This window comes from Oncorhynchus keta, chromosome 21, assembly GCF_023373465.1.
Source record: "Oncorhynchus keta strain PuntledgeMale-10-30-2019 chromosome 21, Oket_V2, whole genome shotgun sequence".
Taxonomy (NCBI): Eukaryota; Metazoa; Chordata; class Actinopteri; order Salmoniformes; family Salmonidae; genus Oncorhynchus; species Oncorhynchus keta.
In genome coordinates this window covers 23,779,997-23,798,602 of record NC_068441.1, presented here as the reverse complement: position 1 = coordinate 23,798,602, position 18,606 = coordinate 23,779,997, and the positions used below count along the sequence as shown (strand labels likewise).

At 43.3% G+C, this 18,606-nt stretch overlaps 1 protein-coding gene across 2 annotated transcripts in view; it reads left to right on the top strand.

Moving 5' to 3' along the window:
• The first annotated feature begins 16,524 nt into the window (after positions 1–16,524).
• Positions 16,525–18,606, top strand: part of LOC118400296 (rho guanine nucleotide exchange factor 25-like) — a 40,986-nt gene continuing 38,904 nt past the window's right edge. For both annotated transcript variants that reach the window (XM_035796993.2, XM_035796992.2), the window contains exon 1: positions 16,525–16,950. In XM_035796993.2, the coding sequence (XP_035652886.1) occupies positions 16,857–16,950 (94 nt within the window). In that variant the 5' untranslated portion in view covers positions 16,525–16,856. The remainder of the gene's footprint in view (positions 16,951–18,606) is intronic.

Below are 18,606 nucleotides of genomic sequence, written 5' to 3'. Positions count from 1 at the left end.
ACCATCTATAATATAAGCTTGAGAATTTGTTCTACATCGTCTTTGATGTCCAGAGCACAGACTGAAATGCAGTTGAGCGTCCTGAACCATTGCCTCTTAACGGCAGAAAATAGTCAACAACTGTTGTGCTCGGTTCAATTATCGTTCACCTGAGCATGCACATTTCTAGAAGATCATTATAAAGAACACAATCTATAATTAAATCTTCAAAACTGTCTCTAGTAGAATGTCTCTGGCAGAACATCTTTTAAACTCATCCCTGAAGAAATCACTTACCTCAAAAATCTAACTGGTTTCTACTCACTCTGCCTCTTGAGAAGATATTGTTCAAACTGCCAAAAAAAGTATTCTCTGTAGATATGGTACACCACCCAACAACCGTGTAAAGATACAGAAGTCACTTCCTAATCCACCTCTTTTCCTGTGTCCTTCCAGTGAGTGACAGGTGAATGCAGGTTTCCCACACAGGCCCATTTACGTCGGTGCATTTCCCTTCTCCATCCTATAGTCTGCCGGACAACATGAGGATCAGAGGAGGAGTCAGAGGAGGAGTCTTAACGTAGACACCAGGTGTCTCAAGTCAGCCAGCATGCTCTCTCACATCATCCCAATTACTGAGGATTTCAAGAGGGGATTATTGAATGGCCATTTCCATCTCTCTCTACAAACCACAAATACGTTGAGACCTATGCCACCTTAAGTCTGAAACAAACCGACTGTCCCTTTCCCTCTTATATTGTCCTCTCTGAGCCACTGTAACACAGTGTTAGGAAATTATGTTGTGTAATCACGAGTGTCATGCAAGGTTTTCCCCCCATTTCATTCAGTTAATCCATTGCCTTATTGGACATCTTTTTGAAGCAGACAAAGTGCCAAAGTCCCCCTCAAGCCAACAAACTTCCCCCTTGTGTTGTCCTCCTGACCAATGAGAGGTATTTCTCTTACAGTCATACTTACCTCACCATCTTGTGGCTCCCCAGTTTGAACACTGTTCTAATGTGTCATTCATGGTTTGTGAAGACCAATCTCGTATTTTTACAAATGATGTGATTTGTGGCTTAGAAACAACACAGATGTGTTTATGACCCATTACAAAGGTCTACGTGAGAGTTGCAGTCAGAACAGAGTAAACAGTCCAGTGGTGTTGAAGACAGAACTGTAGGGGAAACAAGGAAGAAGGAGGCAAAGAGATGACTCAGCAAAGCCTGCCCAACAGACCTTTCCCATGATGCCTCTGTCATAATCTTATTTTGTCTGTTCTTTATTTTCTCTGATATTCCACCTGTCTGGCAGGGTGACTCCCTCAAGCTTCTCATTCCATCCAAATACACATAGTCCTGCCTGATCAGAGTTTACTGTGGGACACAGCTTTGTTACCAAACACACTGCTGCTTGTCAAGCCCCACCAATGGGGTGGCTTAGACGGGAATAAGGCTGGAATTAAGTAGTATAAGTACTCGTATAACGACACATGACATGGATACAGAACGAGAGGTGACACTCCCACCACCCTTTTCTCTCAATCTTGCTCTTTCTATTTAGATTATGATTCGATAATACACTAAAAACAGCCAACTTCTTCTCATCTTTTAAATAGTGTTTGTTGTTCAACATACCAGAGCCAGACAGAGAGCAATGATCTGGTGCTTTAATGAAAGCAGCTTATGCCAGCGGAGTCTAAATGTTTTCTAGGACTTTAAATCTATCAAATCTATCACTTTTATCATGGTCATTTAATTCCCACTAAGATCTTCAGATCTGTTGGTTTGATTTCGCAGACTAGTGGAACAGCTTAGATTTACCACAGAGTGGCGCTACTGCTGAGCTAAAAACAAAACAGAACTCCTGTCCTTTTACAGTACAGAACTAGAAAGAGATTTAGCTGTTTTTTTCTGATTCAGTTCTTGGGGTTTACCTCATACGTTTTTTCATGGACACACTCATTCGTCCTATCTCCTGATATGGGACTGGAAAGAAGCTACAATATCTTTCAGGGAAAGGAACTGGGGCTATGTCTAAAACCAAATCTATGTTTTAACCAAAGTCATGGGTCTGGCTAATATTGGATCAACAATGAATCTCCAATGGTTATGGCTTTGAAAAAGGGTTTGAATAGACATATTCCCTGCTGGTTATTCCTAATAATTTTCTATTTTTCATTCACTCAGGAACTCAGTCATAAACATATATAAAAACACACTGTTGGGGAGAGTAGGGAAGTTGAGCAAAAGGGGTAAGTTGAGCTACCTTGTTTCTCAGAAACCATATACAAAATGAATAATTTAACCAAATAATTAGGAAGTCATCATTTCATGGAGTCTGTGAAGGAAGAAACCACTTGGAAAAAGTGGTAAGCAACTTACGTCCAAATAGATTTTCACCAAGTCAAATGAATTTATTGTGTTAGAGGTGACAAGATGTTTGTATCTAAACCAAACTAGATCATTTTAAGATTGTTCTATACATCAGTTAGAGTCTCCATAAGCTTCAATATGAGCTCCTACACCTAACATGATGAAGGTGCATCCTTGTAGCTGTGGGCTAATATAGTAAAAATATTTGCCTTGGGGTAAGTTGAGCCAATGACCATGGGGTAAATTGAGCAAATATTTGAGCCAATGGCAAGTTAAGCAAACTCAAGTGTTTTCTTCCCAGGCTAATGCAAGGCATTATCATTAGGATATGAGGTATCAACAGGGCCTGGCCTATGTTGTAAGTGTTTAAAAAAGTACAACGTCTTTGTTAGGTGTTAAGCCTGTGTTAAAAGATGCTTAAAATGATTCAAATACAAAAATAAATTGTGTGTGTGTTGAATCATCTTTGGGAAAAAAAGAGAGATGTGGATTTTAAAATGTTGTGGTAATTTCATTCAATACAGAAATTTGTAGACGGCTTAACTTACCCTGTCCCATGGCTCAATCTACCCCATACCTGGGATAAGTTGTGCCAAGAGACCACTTTTTTGGGGCAAGCTACAGTGTTTTTTCGAAACTGTAAAGTTTGATGAATTCTGATTATTTCCAGGGATGCACAACATCCTGAAACATATATAGGTATCTTTGCTAAAAAGAAAACTATATTTCCCTTGACGGAGTGATGCTGAATGTAAAAAATGGCTCAGCTTACCCCGCTCTCCCCTACATACGCTCACACACACTGAATCAAATATTCCCATTCTAACTTACTTTCAGTGTATCAAACACATACACATGAAGCCTACATCACATGTACAAATGGTATCTGGAGGAGGACAACAGTGCAATGCTGCAACTGTCTGAAAACTGTTTTTGTGTTGTCTCAGAGGTACAGGCCACTGGGGCAAATGGTGAGTGGGTGTTTTGAGAGTGTTATAACTTTGTGTTTTATACAGAGGACAAACAATGCCTCTGTTAGTGATGATACTAGGATTCTTGGAAACATAATGTGTGGCTCTCACAGAAACAAGCATTGCAAAGCAAACTTACACACACACACACACACACACACACACACACACACACACACACACACACACACACACACACACACACACACACACACACACACACACACACACACACACACACACACACACACACACACACAGTATAAGCAAATATATATACACAGACAAGCATATACAGTACAGTACATATACAGTACAAGTCAAAAGTTTGGACACACCAACTCATTCAACGATTTTTGTTTATTTGTATTATTTTCTACATTATAGAATAATACTGAAAAAATCCATACTTTGAAATAACCCATATTGAATCATGTAGTAACCAAAAAAGTGTTAAACAAATCAAAATATACTTTATATTTTTCAAAGTAGCCAGCCTTTGCCTTGATGACAGCTTTGAACACTCTTGGCATTCTCTCAACCAGCTTAACCTGGAATGATTTTCCAACAGTCTATAAAAGGAGTTTCCAACAGTCTATAAAAAAAGTTTCCACATATGCTGAGCACTTGTTGGCTGCTTTTACTTCCCTCTGCGGTCCAACTCATCCCAAACTATCTGAATTGGATCTGAATCACTCTCATTCTTGGTCACTGACCATCTCATCCCAAATAAAAGACAGTACTGTGCAGCCGTCTTCATCGACCTCGCCAAGGCTTTCGACTCTGTCAATCACCAAATTCTTATCGGCAGACTCAACAGCCTCGGTTTTCGGATGACTGCCTTGCCTGGTTCACCAATTACTTTGCAGACAGAGTTCAGTGTGTCAAATCGGAGGGCATGCTGTCCGGTCCTCTGGCAGTCTCTATGGGGTGCCACAGGGTTCTCCGACTCTTTTCTCTGTATATATCAATGATGTTGCTCTTGCTGCGGGCGATTCCCTGATCCACCTCTCTACGCAGACGACACCATTCTATATACTTTCGGCCCGTCATTGGACACTGTGCTATCCAACCTCCAAACGAGCTTCAATGCCATACAGCACTCCTTCCGTGGCCTCCAACTGCTCTTAAACGCGAGTAAAACCAAATGGAGTTTTCAGACTCACATCAAACATCTCCAATCAAAAATCAAATCCAACAGTAAAACTGACTATCCTACCGATCCTCATCTACAAAATGGCTTCCAACACTCTACTCAGCAAACTGGAAAAAACATATTCGTCTACAAGTCCATGCTAGGTAAAGCTCCGCCTTATCTCAGTTCACTGGTCACCTCACTGATCATCCCTAAAGCCATATGCTGAGCACTTGCTGCAGCTGGTCTGCTTTTTCACCTTCCCCATACTGTTTTTATACTGTTTTTATTTATTTACTTTTCTGCTCTTTTGCACACCAATATCTCTACCTGTACATGCCCATCTGATCATTTATCACTCCAGTGTTAATCTGCAAAATTGTATTATTCGCCTACCTCCTCATGCCTTTTGCACACATTGTATATAGACTGCCCATTTTTTTTTCTACTGTGTTATTGACTTGCTAATTGTTTACTCCATGTGTAACTCTGTGTTGTCTGTTCACACTGCAGCACTTGGCCAGGTCCAGTCAAATGAGAACTTGTTCTCAACTTACCTGGTTAAATAAAGGTGAAATAAAATAAAAATAAAATAAAAATAGCCTTTACAGAGCTTGGAGGTGTGTTGGGTCATTGTCCTGTTGAAAAACAAATAAAAAAAAACTAAGCTCAAACCAGATGGGATGGCGTATCGCTGCAGAATGCTGTGGTAGTCATGCTGGTTAAGTGTGCCTTGAATTCAAAATAAATCACAGACAGTGTCACTAGCAAAGCACCTACACACCATCACACCTCCTCCTCCATGCTTCATGGAGGGAATCAGACATGCGTAGATCATCCATTAACCTACTCTGCGTCTCACAAAGACATGGCGATTGGAACCAAAAATCTCAAATTTGGACTCATCAGACCAAAGGACAAATTTCCACTGGTCTAATGTCCATTGCTCGTGTTTCTTGGCCTAAGCAAGTCTCTTCTTATTATTGATGTCCTTTAGTAGTGGTTTCAAATCAAATCAAAATCAAATTTTATTTTATTTGTCACATATACATCGTTAGCAGATGTTAATGCAAGTGTAGTGAAAAGCTTGTGCTTCTAGTTCCGACAATGCAATAATAACCAACGAGTAATCTAACCTAACAATTTCACAACAACTACCTTATACACAGAAGTGTAAAGGGATGAAGAATATGTACATAAAGAAATATGAATGAGTGATGGTACAGAACGGCATAGGCAAGATGCAGTAGATGGTATCGAGTACAGTATATACATATGAGATGAGTAATGTAGGGTATGTAAACATTATATTAAGTGGCATTGTTAAAAGTGGCTAGTGATACTTTTTTTTACATCAATTTCTATTATTAAAGTGGCTGGAGTTGAGTCAGCAGCCACTCAATGTTAGTGATGGCTGTTTAACAGTCTGATGGCCTTGAGATAGAAGCTGTTTTTCAGTCTCTCTAATAGCTTGTTTGATTGCCTTGCGGAGGGAATAGCTACACTGTTTGTATTCGGTCATGTTTCCGGTCACCTTGCCCTGGTTAAAAGCAATGGTTGGCGCTTTCAGTTTCGTGCGAATGCTACCATCAATCCAAGGTTTCTGGTTTGGGAATGCTTTAATAGACATCACCGATGCACTTGTTAATAAACTCGCTCACCGAATCAGCGTATTCGTCAATGTTGTTGTTTGACGCAATGTGGAACATATCCCAATCCACGTGATCGAAGCAATCTTGAAGCATGGAATCAGATTTGTCGGGCCAGCGTTGAACAGACCTCAGCACTGGAGCTTCCTGTTTTAGTCTCTGGTTTCTTTGCAGCAATTCGACCATGAAGAACTGATTCTCGCCTCCGTTGATTCTCGTTGATGTTGAGATGTGTCTGTTACTTGAACGCTGTGAAGCATTTACAGTGGGGCAAAAAAGTATTTAGTCAGCCACCAATTGTGCAAGTTCTCCCACTTAAAAATATGAGAGAGGCCTGTAATTTTCATCATAGGTACATTTCAATTATGACAGACAAAATGAGAAAAAAAATCCAGAAAATCATATTGTAGGATTTTTAATGAATTTATTTGCAAATGATGGTGGAAAATAAGTATTTGGTCACCTACAAACAAGCAAGATTTCTGGCTCTCACAGACCTGTAACTTCTTCTTTAAGAGGCTCATCTGTCCACCACTCGTTACCTGTATTAATGGCACCTGTTTGAACTTGTTGTCAGTGTAAAAGACGCCTGTCCACAATATCAAACAGTCACACTCCAAACTTCACTATGGCCAAGACCAAAGAGCTGTCAAAGGACACCAGGAACAAAGTTCTTGAAATGTTCTGCATTGACTGCTGTTCATGTCTTAAAGTAATGATGGACTGTCATTTTTATTTGCTTATTTCAGCTGTTCTTGCCATAATATGGACTTGGTCTTTTACCAAATAGGGCTATGTTCTGTATACCACCCCTACCTTGTCACAACCCAACTGATTGGCTCAAACGCATTAAGAAGTGAACTTTTAACAAGGCACACCTGTTCATTGAAATGCATTCCAGGTGACTACCTCATGAAGCTGGTTTAGAGAATGCCAAGAGTGTGCAAAGCTGTCATCAAGGCAAAGGGTGGCAACTTTGAAGAATCTAAAATCTAAAATCTATTTTGATTTGTTTAACACTTTTTTTGGTTACTACATGATTCCATATGTGTTATTTCATAGTTTTGATGTCTGCACTATTACTATACAATGTAGAAAATAGTCAAAAACCCTTGAATGAGTAGGCGTGTCCAAATATTTGACTGGTACTGTGTGTCCATAGACATACAGCCAGACAACAGAGAACATTTGGTGGAGACACAGAAGTGCAAGTATTAATGGTTTGTTCTTTCTTTCTCTCTCTCTCTCTCTCTCTCTCTCTCTCTCTCTCTCTCTCTCTCTCTCTCTCTCTCTCTCTCTCTCTCTCTCTCACTCCCTCTCTCTCTATCTCTGTGTCTTTCATTACAATGCAGGGAAAAGAGAAGAAAGTGTAGGAAAAGAGATATATAATGTAATGTTATTGGTCACATGCACCGAATACAACAAGTGTAGACTTTACAGTGAAATGCTTACTTACAAGCACATTCCCAACAATGCAGAGGTAAAAAGCACATTGTAACACAAAAACAATAATGAGGCTATATACAAGGAGTACCAGTACCGAGTCAATGTACATCGGTACGAGGTAGTTGAGGTAGTTGAGGTAATAAAGTATGTACATGTAGGTAGGGGTAAAAGTGACTAGGAAATCATGGTATATAATAAACAGAGTAGCAGCGTATTTTAAATGTGGAAGTGTGTCTATGTGTGGGTGTGTGTGTTTTGTGTTTGTGAGCATATGTGTGTTGGGAGTGTCAGTGTAACATGTGTGAGTGTGTGGGTAGAGGTGAGTGTACATAGAACCAGTGCAAAACAATAATTAAATAATAAAGGGGGTCAATGTAAACATTCCAGGAAGCCTAGGCGGCAGCGTAGCCTAGTGGTTAGAGCGGTGGACTCGTAACCGTAAGGTTGCGAGTTCAACCTTACAAGGTACAAATCTGTCGTTCTGCCCCTGAACAGGCAGTTAACCCACTGTTCCCAGGCCGTCATTGAAAATAGTTCTTAACTAACTTGCCTGGTTAAATAAAGGTTAAAAAAAAAAGGAAAAAAAAAGAGATTAACTGATCAGCAGTCTTATGGCTTTGGGTAGAAGCTGTTCAGGTGCCTTTTGGTTCCAGACTTGGCGCTCCGGTACCACTTGCCGTGTGGTAGCAGAGAGAGAAGTCATGGCTTGGGTGACTGGAGTCTTTGACAATAATTTTTTGACACCGCCTGGTATAGAGGTCCTGGATGGCAGGGAGCTCGGCCCCAGTGATGTTCTGGGCTATACGCACGACATGAGAGAAAGCGATAAGAAGAGGGAGGTTGCGAGGGGAAGGATTAGGAAAGGGGTGAAATGGTTGGTTACATCTGATACCCAATACCAAAGAAGGCAGTTGGAGTGGGTAAGGAGCAAATGGAAATCTGTTACAGAACTTCGACATGACAGAGGAATTTGTTCTCTTTTTTTTCATAGAGTTTGAAGGGGTTTTATAGGATAGATTTGGTTAGATGGACATTTTTAGCTTGTGCTGAAGGTTCTGAAGGTTCAGAATCTGCTCTGAGAGCAAGAGACTACTGGGAAAAGGGAGGAACATATTCTAAGGGTTTGAAGAGAAGATACACAGAAAGCATAGAATGATATGTATATTCTTCCATGTAAGCTGCAGTAAGGTAGTTTACACAATATACATCACAGAAGACTGAAGTAGAAGAAAAACGTTTAACATAGAAACACCTGGTTTTCTGCGTAAAAAAATAATGTTATTAATTATGAAAAGTATTAATAACATTCCACCCATGAGGCCACTGAAGGGCCATTTGGTCATGTGTCTACAGGAAAGGGCTACGAGCCACATCATAGCACTGTAAGATAATAGGTAAACACACAGTGCATTCAGATAATATTCAGACCCCTTGACTTTTTCCACATTTTGTAATACTACAACCTTATTCTAAAATGTATAAAATATTTTTTTTACAAACAATAAACAATAACCCATAATGATGAATTGAAAACAGATTGTTAGATTTTGCAAATGCATAAAAAAAAATATAAAACAGAAATACCATATTTACATAAGTATTCAGACCCTTTGCTATGAGACACGAAATTGAGAGAAGGTGCATCCTGTTTCCATTGATCATCCTTGAGATTTTTCTACAACTCGATTGGAGTCCACCTTTGGCAAATTCCATTGATTGTACAGGATTTGGAAAGGCACCTGCACCTGTCTATATTAGGTCACACACAAAAACCAAGGCATGAGGTCGAGAGTTCCTCTGTGGAGCTGGCAGAACCTTCCAGAAGGACAACCATCTCTGTAGCACCACCAATCAGGCCTTTGTCCGGGGGTGTCCTCGGATGGGGCCACAGTGTCTCCTGACCCCTCCTGTCTCAGCCTCCAGTATTTATGCTGCAGTAGTTTGTGTCGGGGGGCTAGGGTCAGTTTGTTATATCTGGAGTACTTCTCCTGTCCTATACGGTGTCCTGTGTGAATCTAAGTGTGCGTTCTCTAATTCTCTCCTTCTTTCTTTCTCTCTCTCGGAGGACCTGAGCCCTAGTAACCATGCCCCAGGTCTACCTGACATGATGACTCCTTGCTGTCCCCAGTCCACCTGGCCATGCTGCTGCTCCAGTTTCAACTGTTCTGCCTTACTATTATTTGACCATGCTGGTCATTTATGAACATTTGAACATCTTGGCCATGTTCTGTTATAATCTCCACCCGGCACAGCCAGAAGAGGACTGGCCACCCCACATAGCCTGGTTCCTCTCTAGGTTTCTTCCTAGGTTTTGGCCTTTCTAGGGAGTTTTTCCTAGCCACCGTGCTTCTACACCTGCATTGCTTGCTGTTTGGGGTTTTAGGCTGGGTTTCTGTACAGCACTTTGAGATATCAGCTGATGTACGAAGGGCTATATAAATACATTTGATTTGATTTGATTTGTGGTAGAGTGGTCACTCCTCAGTAAAAGGCACATGACAGCCCACTTGGAGTTTGCCAAAAGGCACCTAAAGGACTCTCAGACCATGAGAAACAATATTGTCTGATTAAAGAAAGATTGAACTCTTTGGCTGAATGCCAAGCGTCACATCTGGAGGAAACCTGGCACCATCCATATGGTGATGCATGGTGGTGACAGCATCATGCTGTGTGGATGTTTTTCAGGGACAAGGACTGGGAGACTAGTCAAGACTGAAAGAAAGATTAACGGAGAAAAGTACAGAAAGATCCTTGATGAAAACCTGCTCTAGAGCGCTCAGGACCTCAGACTGGTTCACCTTCCAACAGGACAGCGACCCTAAGCACACAGCCAAGACAACACAGGAGTGGCTTCGGGACAAGTCTCTGAATGTCCTTGAGTGGCCCAGCCAGAGCCCGGACTTGAACCTGATCAAACATCTCTGGAGATCTTAGAATAGCTATGCAGCGACGCTCCCCATCCAACCTGATAGAGCTTGAGAGGATCTGCAGACAAGAATGGCAGAAACTCCCCAAATACAGGTGTGACAAGCTTGTAGCGTCATACCCAAGAAGACTCGAGGCTGTAATCGCTGCCAAAGGTGCTTCAACAAAGTACTGAGTATAGGGTGTCTGTTCCCAATAATGTTTGCACTATGTTTTGGGCTGCTACTATGTTGTGCTGCTGCCATGTTGTGTTGCTACCATGTTGTTGTCATGTTGAGTTGCAACCATGCTGTATTTTCATGTGTTGCTGCCATGCTATGTTGTTGTCTTAGGTCTCTTTATGTAGCGTTATGGTGTCTCTCTTGACATGATGTGTGTTTTGTTCTATATTTTTAATTTATTTTACATTTTTAATCCCAGCCCCAGTCCCCACAGGAGGCCTTTAGCCTTCTGGTAGGCCGTCATTGTAAATAAGAATTTGTTCTTAACTGTCAAATTAAATGTAACATTTATTAATTTTGTAATTTCATTGCGTGAATTATCCAGTGGGTTTGGTTTAATTAATTCTGAAAGGTTTTACTCTGTCCTAAATCTATCTCATGTTGAAGATTTCCAAGACAAAGGAGGACCGGCTGCTGCTTGGTTAGCAGAAGTGGAGAGCAGAGAGGGGTTTCAGATGGAGACTGAGACCTAGTGAGATCCTGGGACTGGGAGGCCGAAAAGATAAGGAAGATAGGGGTTGTGGGGGGTGGTAGGGGTGGGGGGGTGGATGGTAAGGGGAAGTGTGCTGTCAAATATAGCAGCATTCTATTAAGGGTCAGTTTGACCTGTCAATCAGAATCAAAACAACCATCAACTCTAGGGGGTCACACAAAAGTATTTAAAGGATCCAAATTGATAATATGATGCAGTGCTTTGCTTCACCACTAGGTGACAGTATCAGACCCAGTCTCTGTGCCTTGGGCTGTATCCCTCCTCGCTGCAGACAGGGCAGGTAAACACAGCAAGGCCTGCCTATCTGTCTGTAGCTGGAGGGCTCCAGGCCAGAGTTCTGCAGTCTGTCCCATGTCCCCCTCCCTCTCCTCCCATCTCCACCAGAGGAACTGTCTAACTATATCCCAAATGATACCCTATTCCCTACATAGTGCACAACTTTTAACCAGAGCCCTATAGGCCTTGGTCAAAAGTAGTACGCTATACAGGAAACCGGGTGCAATTTGGGACAAACGTCTGACGGCTCCTTAGCCCCAACCAGAGCAGAGGGTAGGGAGGGGAAGGAAGGAGGAGGGCAAATTAGATTTGGTAGGGAGAGAAATAAAGCCACATTTCCTTGAGCAGGAGTTGGAAATGGTTTCAGGAGAGTGCAGAAAGGAAGAAGTGGTACCGGGGCTGGGGTTGGGTCAGGGTGCAGATGTTTACACAGTTTGGATTGGGAAGGAAAGGCTGATCTGAAGGTGTTTTGATTCTAGAAGCATAGTTATGTCTACTCTAGCCTCACCTTCTGAGCAACAATTCCATACTACCAGCAACACAGTGATCCAACCCTTCAACATACACACGTATGCAACACACACACACATTGGAGAAAGATCAACGCTTTTCAGCTCACTGGGTTCGTCATTTAAGCAGGGGTTTTAAAGAGGCTTAAGTAGATGGCCAAGGGACCAAGCGCATTTAGATATTTTTATAGCCTTAATCTCCTGGGTAGATTCAGATTGCTGGGTTGTGCTGGTCTACCCATGATCGAGAGAGTGGATAGAGAGAGGGTGTGCGATAGAGGATGGATGGAGTGAGATGGATGATGAGACAGAGAGGGTGAGAGAATGAGAGACACATATGCTGCTTCTTCACAACCTTCCTATAATTTCTGCTCCAGTAAGCCTGCTGCAGTCATTCTCCATTTCTAGGTTCATATAAATTATTTTACACGTAGCTCTCCATGGAGTAAACGCTACCACGGCCACACACACCTGTGCTGCTGAGATCATCTGGTCATAATCATTTTATCTGAGATTAGAGAAAACAAGACTCCAGGCCTCAGGCTTTGTTATTTACTGTGTGTGGGATATTTTACCTGCACATCGCTGCTTACTCTAGAGAGAGAGAGAGAGAATGAGAGAGAGACAGAGACTAACACCACTGTAAATACAACCCATATTTATGTTTATTTAATTCACCATAATATAACATTGAAATGCCACCATTCTTTTGAAACTATTGTGAGTGTAATGTTTACTGTTAATTTCTGACTGTTTATTTAACTTTTTTTTAATGATCTATTTCACTTGCTTCGGCAATGTGAACATATGTTTCTCATGCCAATAAAGCCAATTGAATTGAGAGAGAGAGATTTCTATACTGACATTATAAGCCTCGGTCTAAACACGCAATGGAGTCCATTGTGATTGGTATCTGTCTGTACCGCCACGAACATCTGGAGAATCTATAGTCAATGGTGGAGAGTGGAGAAGTGTACATGACAGACTACACACTATGTCCACTTACATCTACACATCCCTTTTAGAAGGCAGCTGTCCTCTTGATTAACAAGAGACAGAGGGAGGGAGAGACTGTGGAAGTAGAGAAGGTGTTATGATGAGTAAAATACATTATTATATCAAATATATGATATAAGTTCTCCGTAAATACATATTTGCAACAAAACATACTCACTTTAAATTGTACTACTGTCACGCCCTGACCATAGAGAGATTTATATGTCTCTATTTTGGTTTGGTCAGGGTGTGATTTGGGTGGGCATTCTATGTTCCTTGTTCTATGATTTGTATTTCTGTGTGTTTGGCCGGGTGTGGTTCTCAATCAGAGGCAGCTGTCTATCGTTGTCTCTGATTGAGAACCATACTTAGGTAGCCTTTTCCCCCACATGTATTGGTGGGTAGTTGTCCATGTATAGTTGCCTCTGCGCACTACGTTGGCGGCACGGTTTCGTTTGATGTTTATTGGTTTGTTGGCGAAGTATGTACGCTCCCCGACGCTGCACCTTGGTCCACTGTTTACACCTTAGACGATGGTGACAACTACTTTATTAAAAACTAAATATATTTTTTTCTCTTTAATCAAGTTGATTATTTATCTTTAGGCTTCATTAGTGGTAAACGACAACATTTAGAAATGACAAAATATTAGATCCATGGACCTCAATATTTTTAGACAGGTGACATTTTGTGTTGAGCAAGACTAGTGGCATCCAGGGAAAGTTTGTGACATGAAGTGGTTTCTGTAAGAATTACAGGTGTGTGTGCGCGTGCATTTTGAATGTGTGTTGCTGAACGCTGTTGATATGCACATGTTTACATAAACAAATGAGCCTCAAAGATATCATCCTGGAGTAAACATTTGATGTACACCCAGTTCTGTATTGACCAGTTTCATTCCTTATACTCCAATCAAACATTTAGGCAAAGATATATGCACTTACATGGAGACCTTAATGACACTACCAGGAATAAAGGAGAACAGAAAGTATACAGAAAACAGGTATACCATAAGGTCAATTAACAGTGAGTATTATAAACATACACTTTCCCACAAAAAATCCATAGGAAGAAAAAGAGAGGCAGGGTTGCCAGGATAATGTCCGGGTGAGAGATGCAGACACCGGTGGTGCGTTTCAGTTGAGGATTTACATTTACATTTACATTTAAGTCATTTCGCAGACGCTCTTATCCAGAGCGACTTACAAATTGGTGCATTCACCTTATTACATCCAGTGGAACAGCCACTTTACAATAGTGCATCTAAATCTTTTAAGGGGGGGGGGGGGGGGGGTGAGAAGGATTACTTTATCCTATCCTAGGTATTCCTTAAAGAGGTGGGGTTTCAGGTGTCTCCGGAAGGTGGTGATTGACTCCGCTGTCCTGGCGTTGTGAGGGAGTGTGTTCCACCATTGGGGAGCCAGAGCAGCGAACAGTTTTGACTGGGCTGAGCGGGAACTGTACTTCCTCAGTGGTAGGGAGGCGAGCAGGCCAGAGGTGGATGAACGCAGTGCCCTTGTTTGGGTGTAGGGCCTGATCAGAGCCTGGAGGTACTGAGGTGCCGTTCCCCTCACAGCTCCGTAGGCAAGCACCATGGGCTTGTAGCGGATGCGAGCTTCAACTGGAAGCCAGTGGAGAGAGCGGAGGAGCGGGGTGACGTGAGAGAACTTGGGAAGGTTGAACACCAGACGGGCTGCGGCGTTCTGGATGAGTTGTAGGGGTTTAATGGCACAGGCAGGGAGCCCAGCCAACAGCGAGTTGCAGTAGTCCAGACGGGAGATGACAAGTGCCTGGATTAGGACCTGCGCCGCTTCCTGTGTGAGGCAGGGTCGTACTCTGCGGATGTTGTAGAGCATGAACCTACAGGAACGGGCCACCGCCTTGATGTTAGTTGAGAACGACAGGGTGTTGTCCAGGATCACGCCAAGGTTCTTAGCGCTCTGGGAGGAGGACACAATGGAGTTGTCAACCGTGATGGCGAGATCATGGAACGGGCAGTCCTTCCCGGGAGGAAGAGCAGCTCCGTCTTGCCGAGGTTCAGCTTGAGGTGGTGATCCGTCATCCACACTGATATGTCTGCCAGACATGCAGAGATGCGATTCGCCACCTGGTCATCAGAAGGGGGAAAGGAGAAGATTAATTGTGTGTCGTCTGCATAGCAATGATAGGAGAGACCATGTGAGGTTATGACAGAGCCAAGTGACTTGGTGTATAGCGAGAATAGGAGAGGGCCTAGAACAGAGCCCTGGGGGACACCAGTGGTGAGAGCGCGTGGTGAGGAGACAGATTCTCGCCACGCCACCTGGTAGGAGCGACCTGTCAGGTAGGACGCAATCCAAGCGTGGGCCGCGCCGGAGATGCCCAACTCGGAGAGGGTGGAGAGGAGGATCTGATGGTTCACAGTATCGAAGGCAGCCGATAGGTCTAGAAGGATGAGAGCAGAGGAGAGAGAGTTAGCTTTAGCAGTGCGGAGCGCCTCCGTGATACAGAGAAGAGCAGTCTCAGTTGAATGACTAGTCTTGAAACCTGACTGATTTCGATCAAGAAGGTCATTCTGAGAGAGATAGCGGGAGAGCTGGCCAAGGACGGCACGTTCAAGAGTTTTGGAGAGAAAAGAAAGAAGGGATACTGGTCTGTAGTTGTTGACATCGGAGGGATCGAGTGTAGGTTTTTTCAGAAGGGGTGCAACTCTCGCTCTCTTGAAGACGGAAGGGACGTAGCCAGCGGTCAGGGATGAGTTGATGAGCGAGGTGAGGTAAGGGAGAAGGTCTCCGGAAATGGTCTGGAGAAGAGAGGAGGGGATAGGGTCGAGCGGGCAGGTTGTTGGGCGGCCGGCCGTCACAAGACGCCAGATTTCATCTGGAGAGAGAGGGGAGAAAGAGGTCAGAGCACAGGGTAGGGCAGTGTGAGCAGAACCAGCGGTGTCGTTTGACTTAGCAAACGAGGATCGGATGTCGTCGACCTTCTTTTCAAAATGGTTGACGAAGTCATCTGCAGAGAGGGAGGAGGGGGGGGGGGGAGGAGGATTTACCATGGTGTTTTACCCAAAAGACTCAAATGTTTCTGTTTCCATCTACTCAGACCTGCAGCCATGTCTCACTGGGGCATGGCTCCGGTGAACCTGCCCTGACAAGGCCCCAGGCCCTGGGTACTTTTCAGCCTCAATTTACCAACAATGGCTAACTCTGAACTTTAACACCTTGAAAAGCAACTGTCTTGAATGATGCAGAAGGTGTTGATTCTGCTCGCCCCAAGTCTTAGTGTCACATTCCTGATGGAAACAGAACTACACTAGAGCTGACATTAACATACACATTGGTGACAGACTGGTGTGGGGGTCAGTGTCATTGGAAAAGCACCATGAGTAAATGAGAATGAAGGCTCAGGCTGGTGTGGTGAGGGAAAATAGGAAGGAGAAAAAAGGTAGAAAAAAATATGAAGAGGAGGGAACTACATGCTGGAATAGCCAGCGAGCAGAGCTGTAGACTCCACCCCCCCCCTGCCTCCCTCTATCTCTCTATTTCTATCTCTCTCTCTGTTCCACACACACAGAATGCTAGCCCACTATGTGACCACAGAGTGAGCTCAGTGAATTGTGGAAAGCATATTGTTTCTCCACATCTCTCCCTCTCTCTTTCACTCTTCCACATGGGATCCTAAAAGACTGGACTATTTCTTCTTTGGATATCCTCCTCCTGCTCTGGGATTTAACTGAGAGTAGAGCAAGCTTTCTTCCTTTTTCTTTCCTGAATGTTTTTTATCTTCTGGGGATTACCAAAGAAATACCTCCTGTGTGCGTTTGAGAGTGAGTGTGTGTGAGTGTGTGTGTCCTGTGCCATGCCCACCCCTGGTCGCTTTGGGACTAACAGCAGTGGATCAGCATGAAGGGGGGTCACCATCAGCGGGGGTGCGGGTGTCAGCACCTGTTCCAAAAAGTACTGGCTAAGTGTGGCTGCTGCTACGCCCGAGTTCGAGGTTGGTACATCTCTGCCTTATGTCTGTCATTTTCACCCAGCTACCTCTCTTCGCTTTACTGGTCTCAGATGAGATGGGAGTTTAGTTTGCTTTCTCAGTTATACTGTAGGTCAGATGGTCTAGGAGGTGTGTGGTACGTCAGTGTCTCTATCTTTCTCTCACTCTTTCATTTTCTTTTTTTTGTCAGTCTGTCTGTCCTTCTCCCTCTTACCTCCTCATTCCTTTCCACTCTTCTCTCTTGTTCTCTCTCGGGGGAGAGACAGCTGACGATAATTGATGGTGATGTTTTGCTGATACTCCAACTCCTCCAGAGGAAATTAAATGAAATGTCTTTGGGCCCTGGTTGTGTTCACTCTGCTCTGGGGTGTGCAGCAGACACATTGCGAGTCTCATGCCGACATGGGAAGCTGTGCAGAATGTGAAAATGTATCACGCTACACATCTAGTTAGAGAGACTATCAGTTATATAAAGTTAGAACAGTGACATAATTATTGTATTCTCAGTAATATAGAGTTCAAACAAAAACAGTAACTATACAGCGCCTTCGGAAACTCTTCAGACCCCTTGACTTTTTCCACATTTACGTTACAGCCTTATTCAAACATCTCATCAATCTACACACAATATCCCAAACAGATTTGTAGAATTCTTTTCTAATTTATTACAAATGAAAAATGTGAAATATCGCATTTGCAAAAGTATTCAGACCCTTTACGCAGTACTTTGTTGAAGCACATACGGCTGGCTACAAGCTTAGCACACCTGTATTTGGGGAGTTTCTCCCATTCTTCTCTGCAGATTCTCTAGTTCTGTCAGGTTAGATGGGTGCGTCGCTGCACAGATATTTTCATATCTCTCCAGAGATGATCGATTGGGTTCAAGTCCGGGCTCTGGCTTGGCCACTCAAGGACATTCACAGACTTGTCCTGAAGCCACTCCTGCGTTGTATTGGCTGTGTGCTTAGGGTCGTTGTGCTGTTGGAAGGTGAACCTTCACCCTAGTCTGAGGCCCTGAGCTCTCTGGAGCACGTTTTCATCAAGGACCTCTCTGTACTTTTCTCCATTAATCTTTGCCTCGATCCTGACTACTCTCCCAGTCCCTGCCACTGAAAAACCTCCCACAGCACGATGCTGCCATGGTGCCAGGTTTCCTCCTAACGTGACACTTGGCATTCAGAAGTTATGCTTGGCATTCAGGCCAAAGAGTTCAGACCAGACAATATTGTTTCTCATGGTCTGAGAGTCTTTAGGTGTCTTTTGGCAAACAACAAGCTGGCCGTCATGTGCCTTTTACTTAGGAGTGGCTTCTGTCTGTCATAAAGGCCTGATTGGTGGAGTGCTGCAGAGATTGTTGTCCTTCTGGAAGTTTCTCCCATCTCTACAGAGGAACTCTGAAGCTCTGTCAGAGTGACGACCGAGTTCTTGGTCACCTCCCTGACCAAGGCCCTTCTCCCCCGATTGCTCAGTTTGGCTGGGAGGCCAGCTCTAGGAAGAGTTTTGGTGTTTCCAAACTTCTTCCATTTAAGAATGATGGAGGCCACTATGTTCTTGGGGATCTTCAATTCTGCAGAAATGTTTTGGTACCCTTCCCCAGATCTGTGCCTCGACACAATCGTGTCTCGGCGCTCTACGAACAATTCCTTCGACCTCATGGCT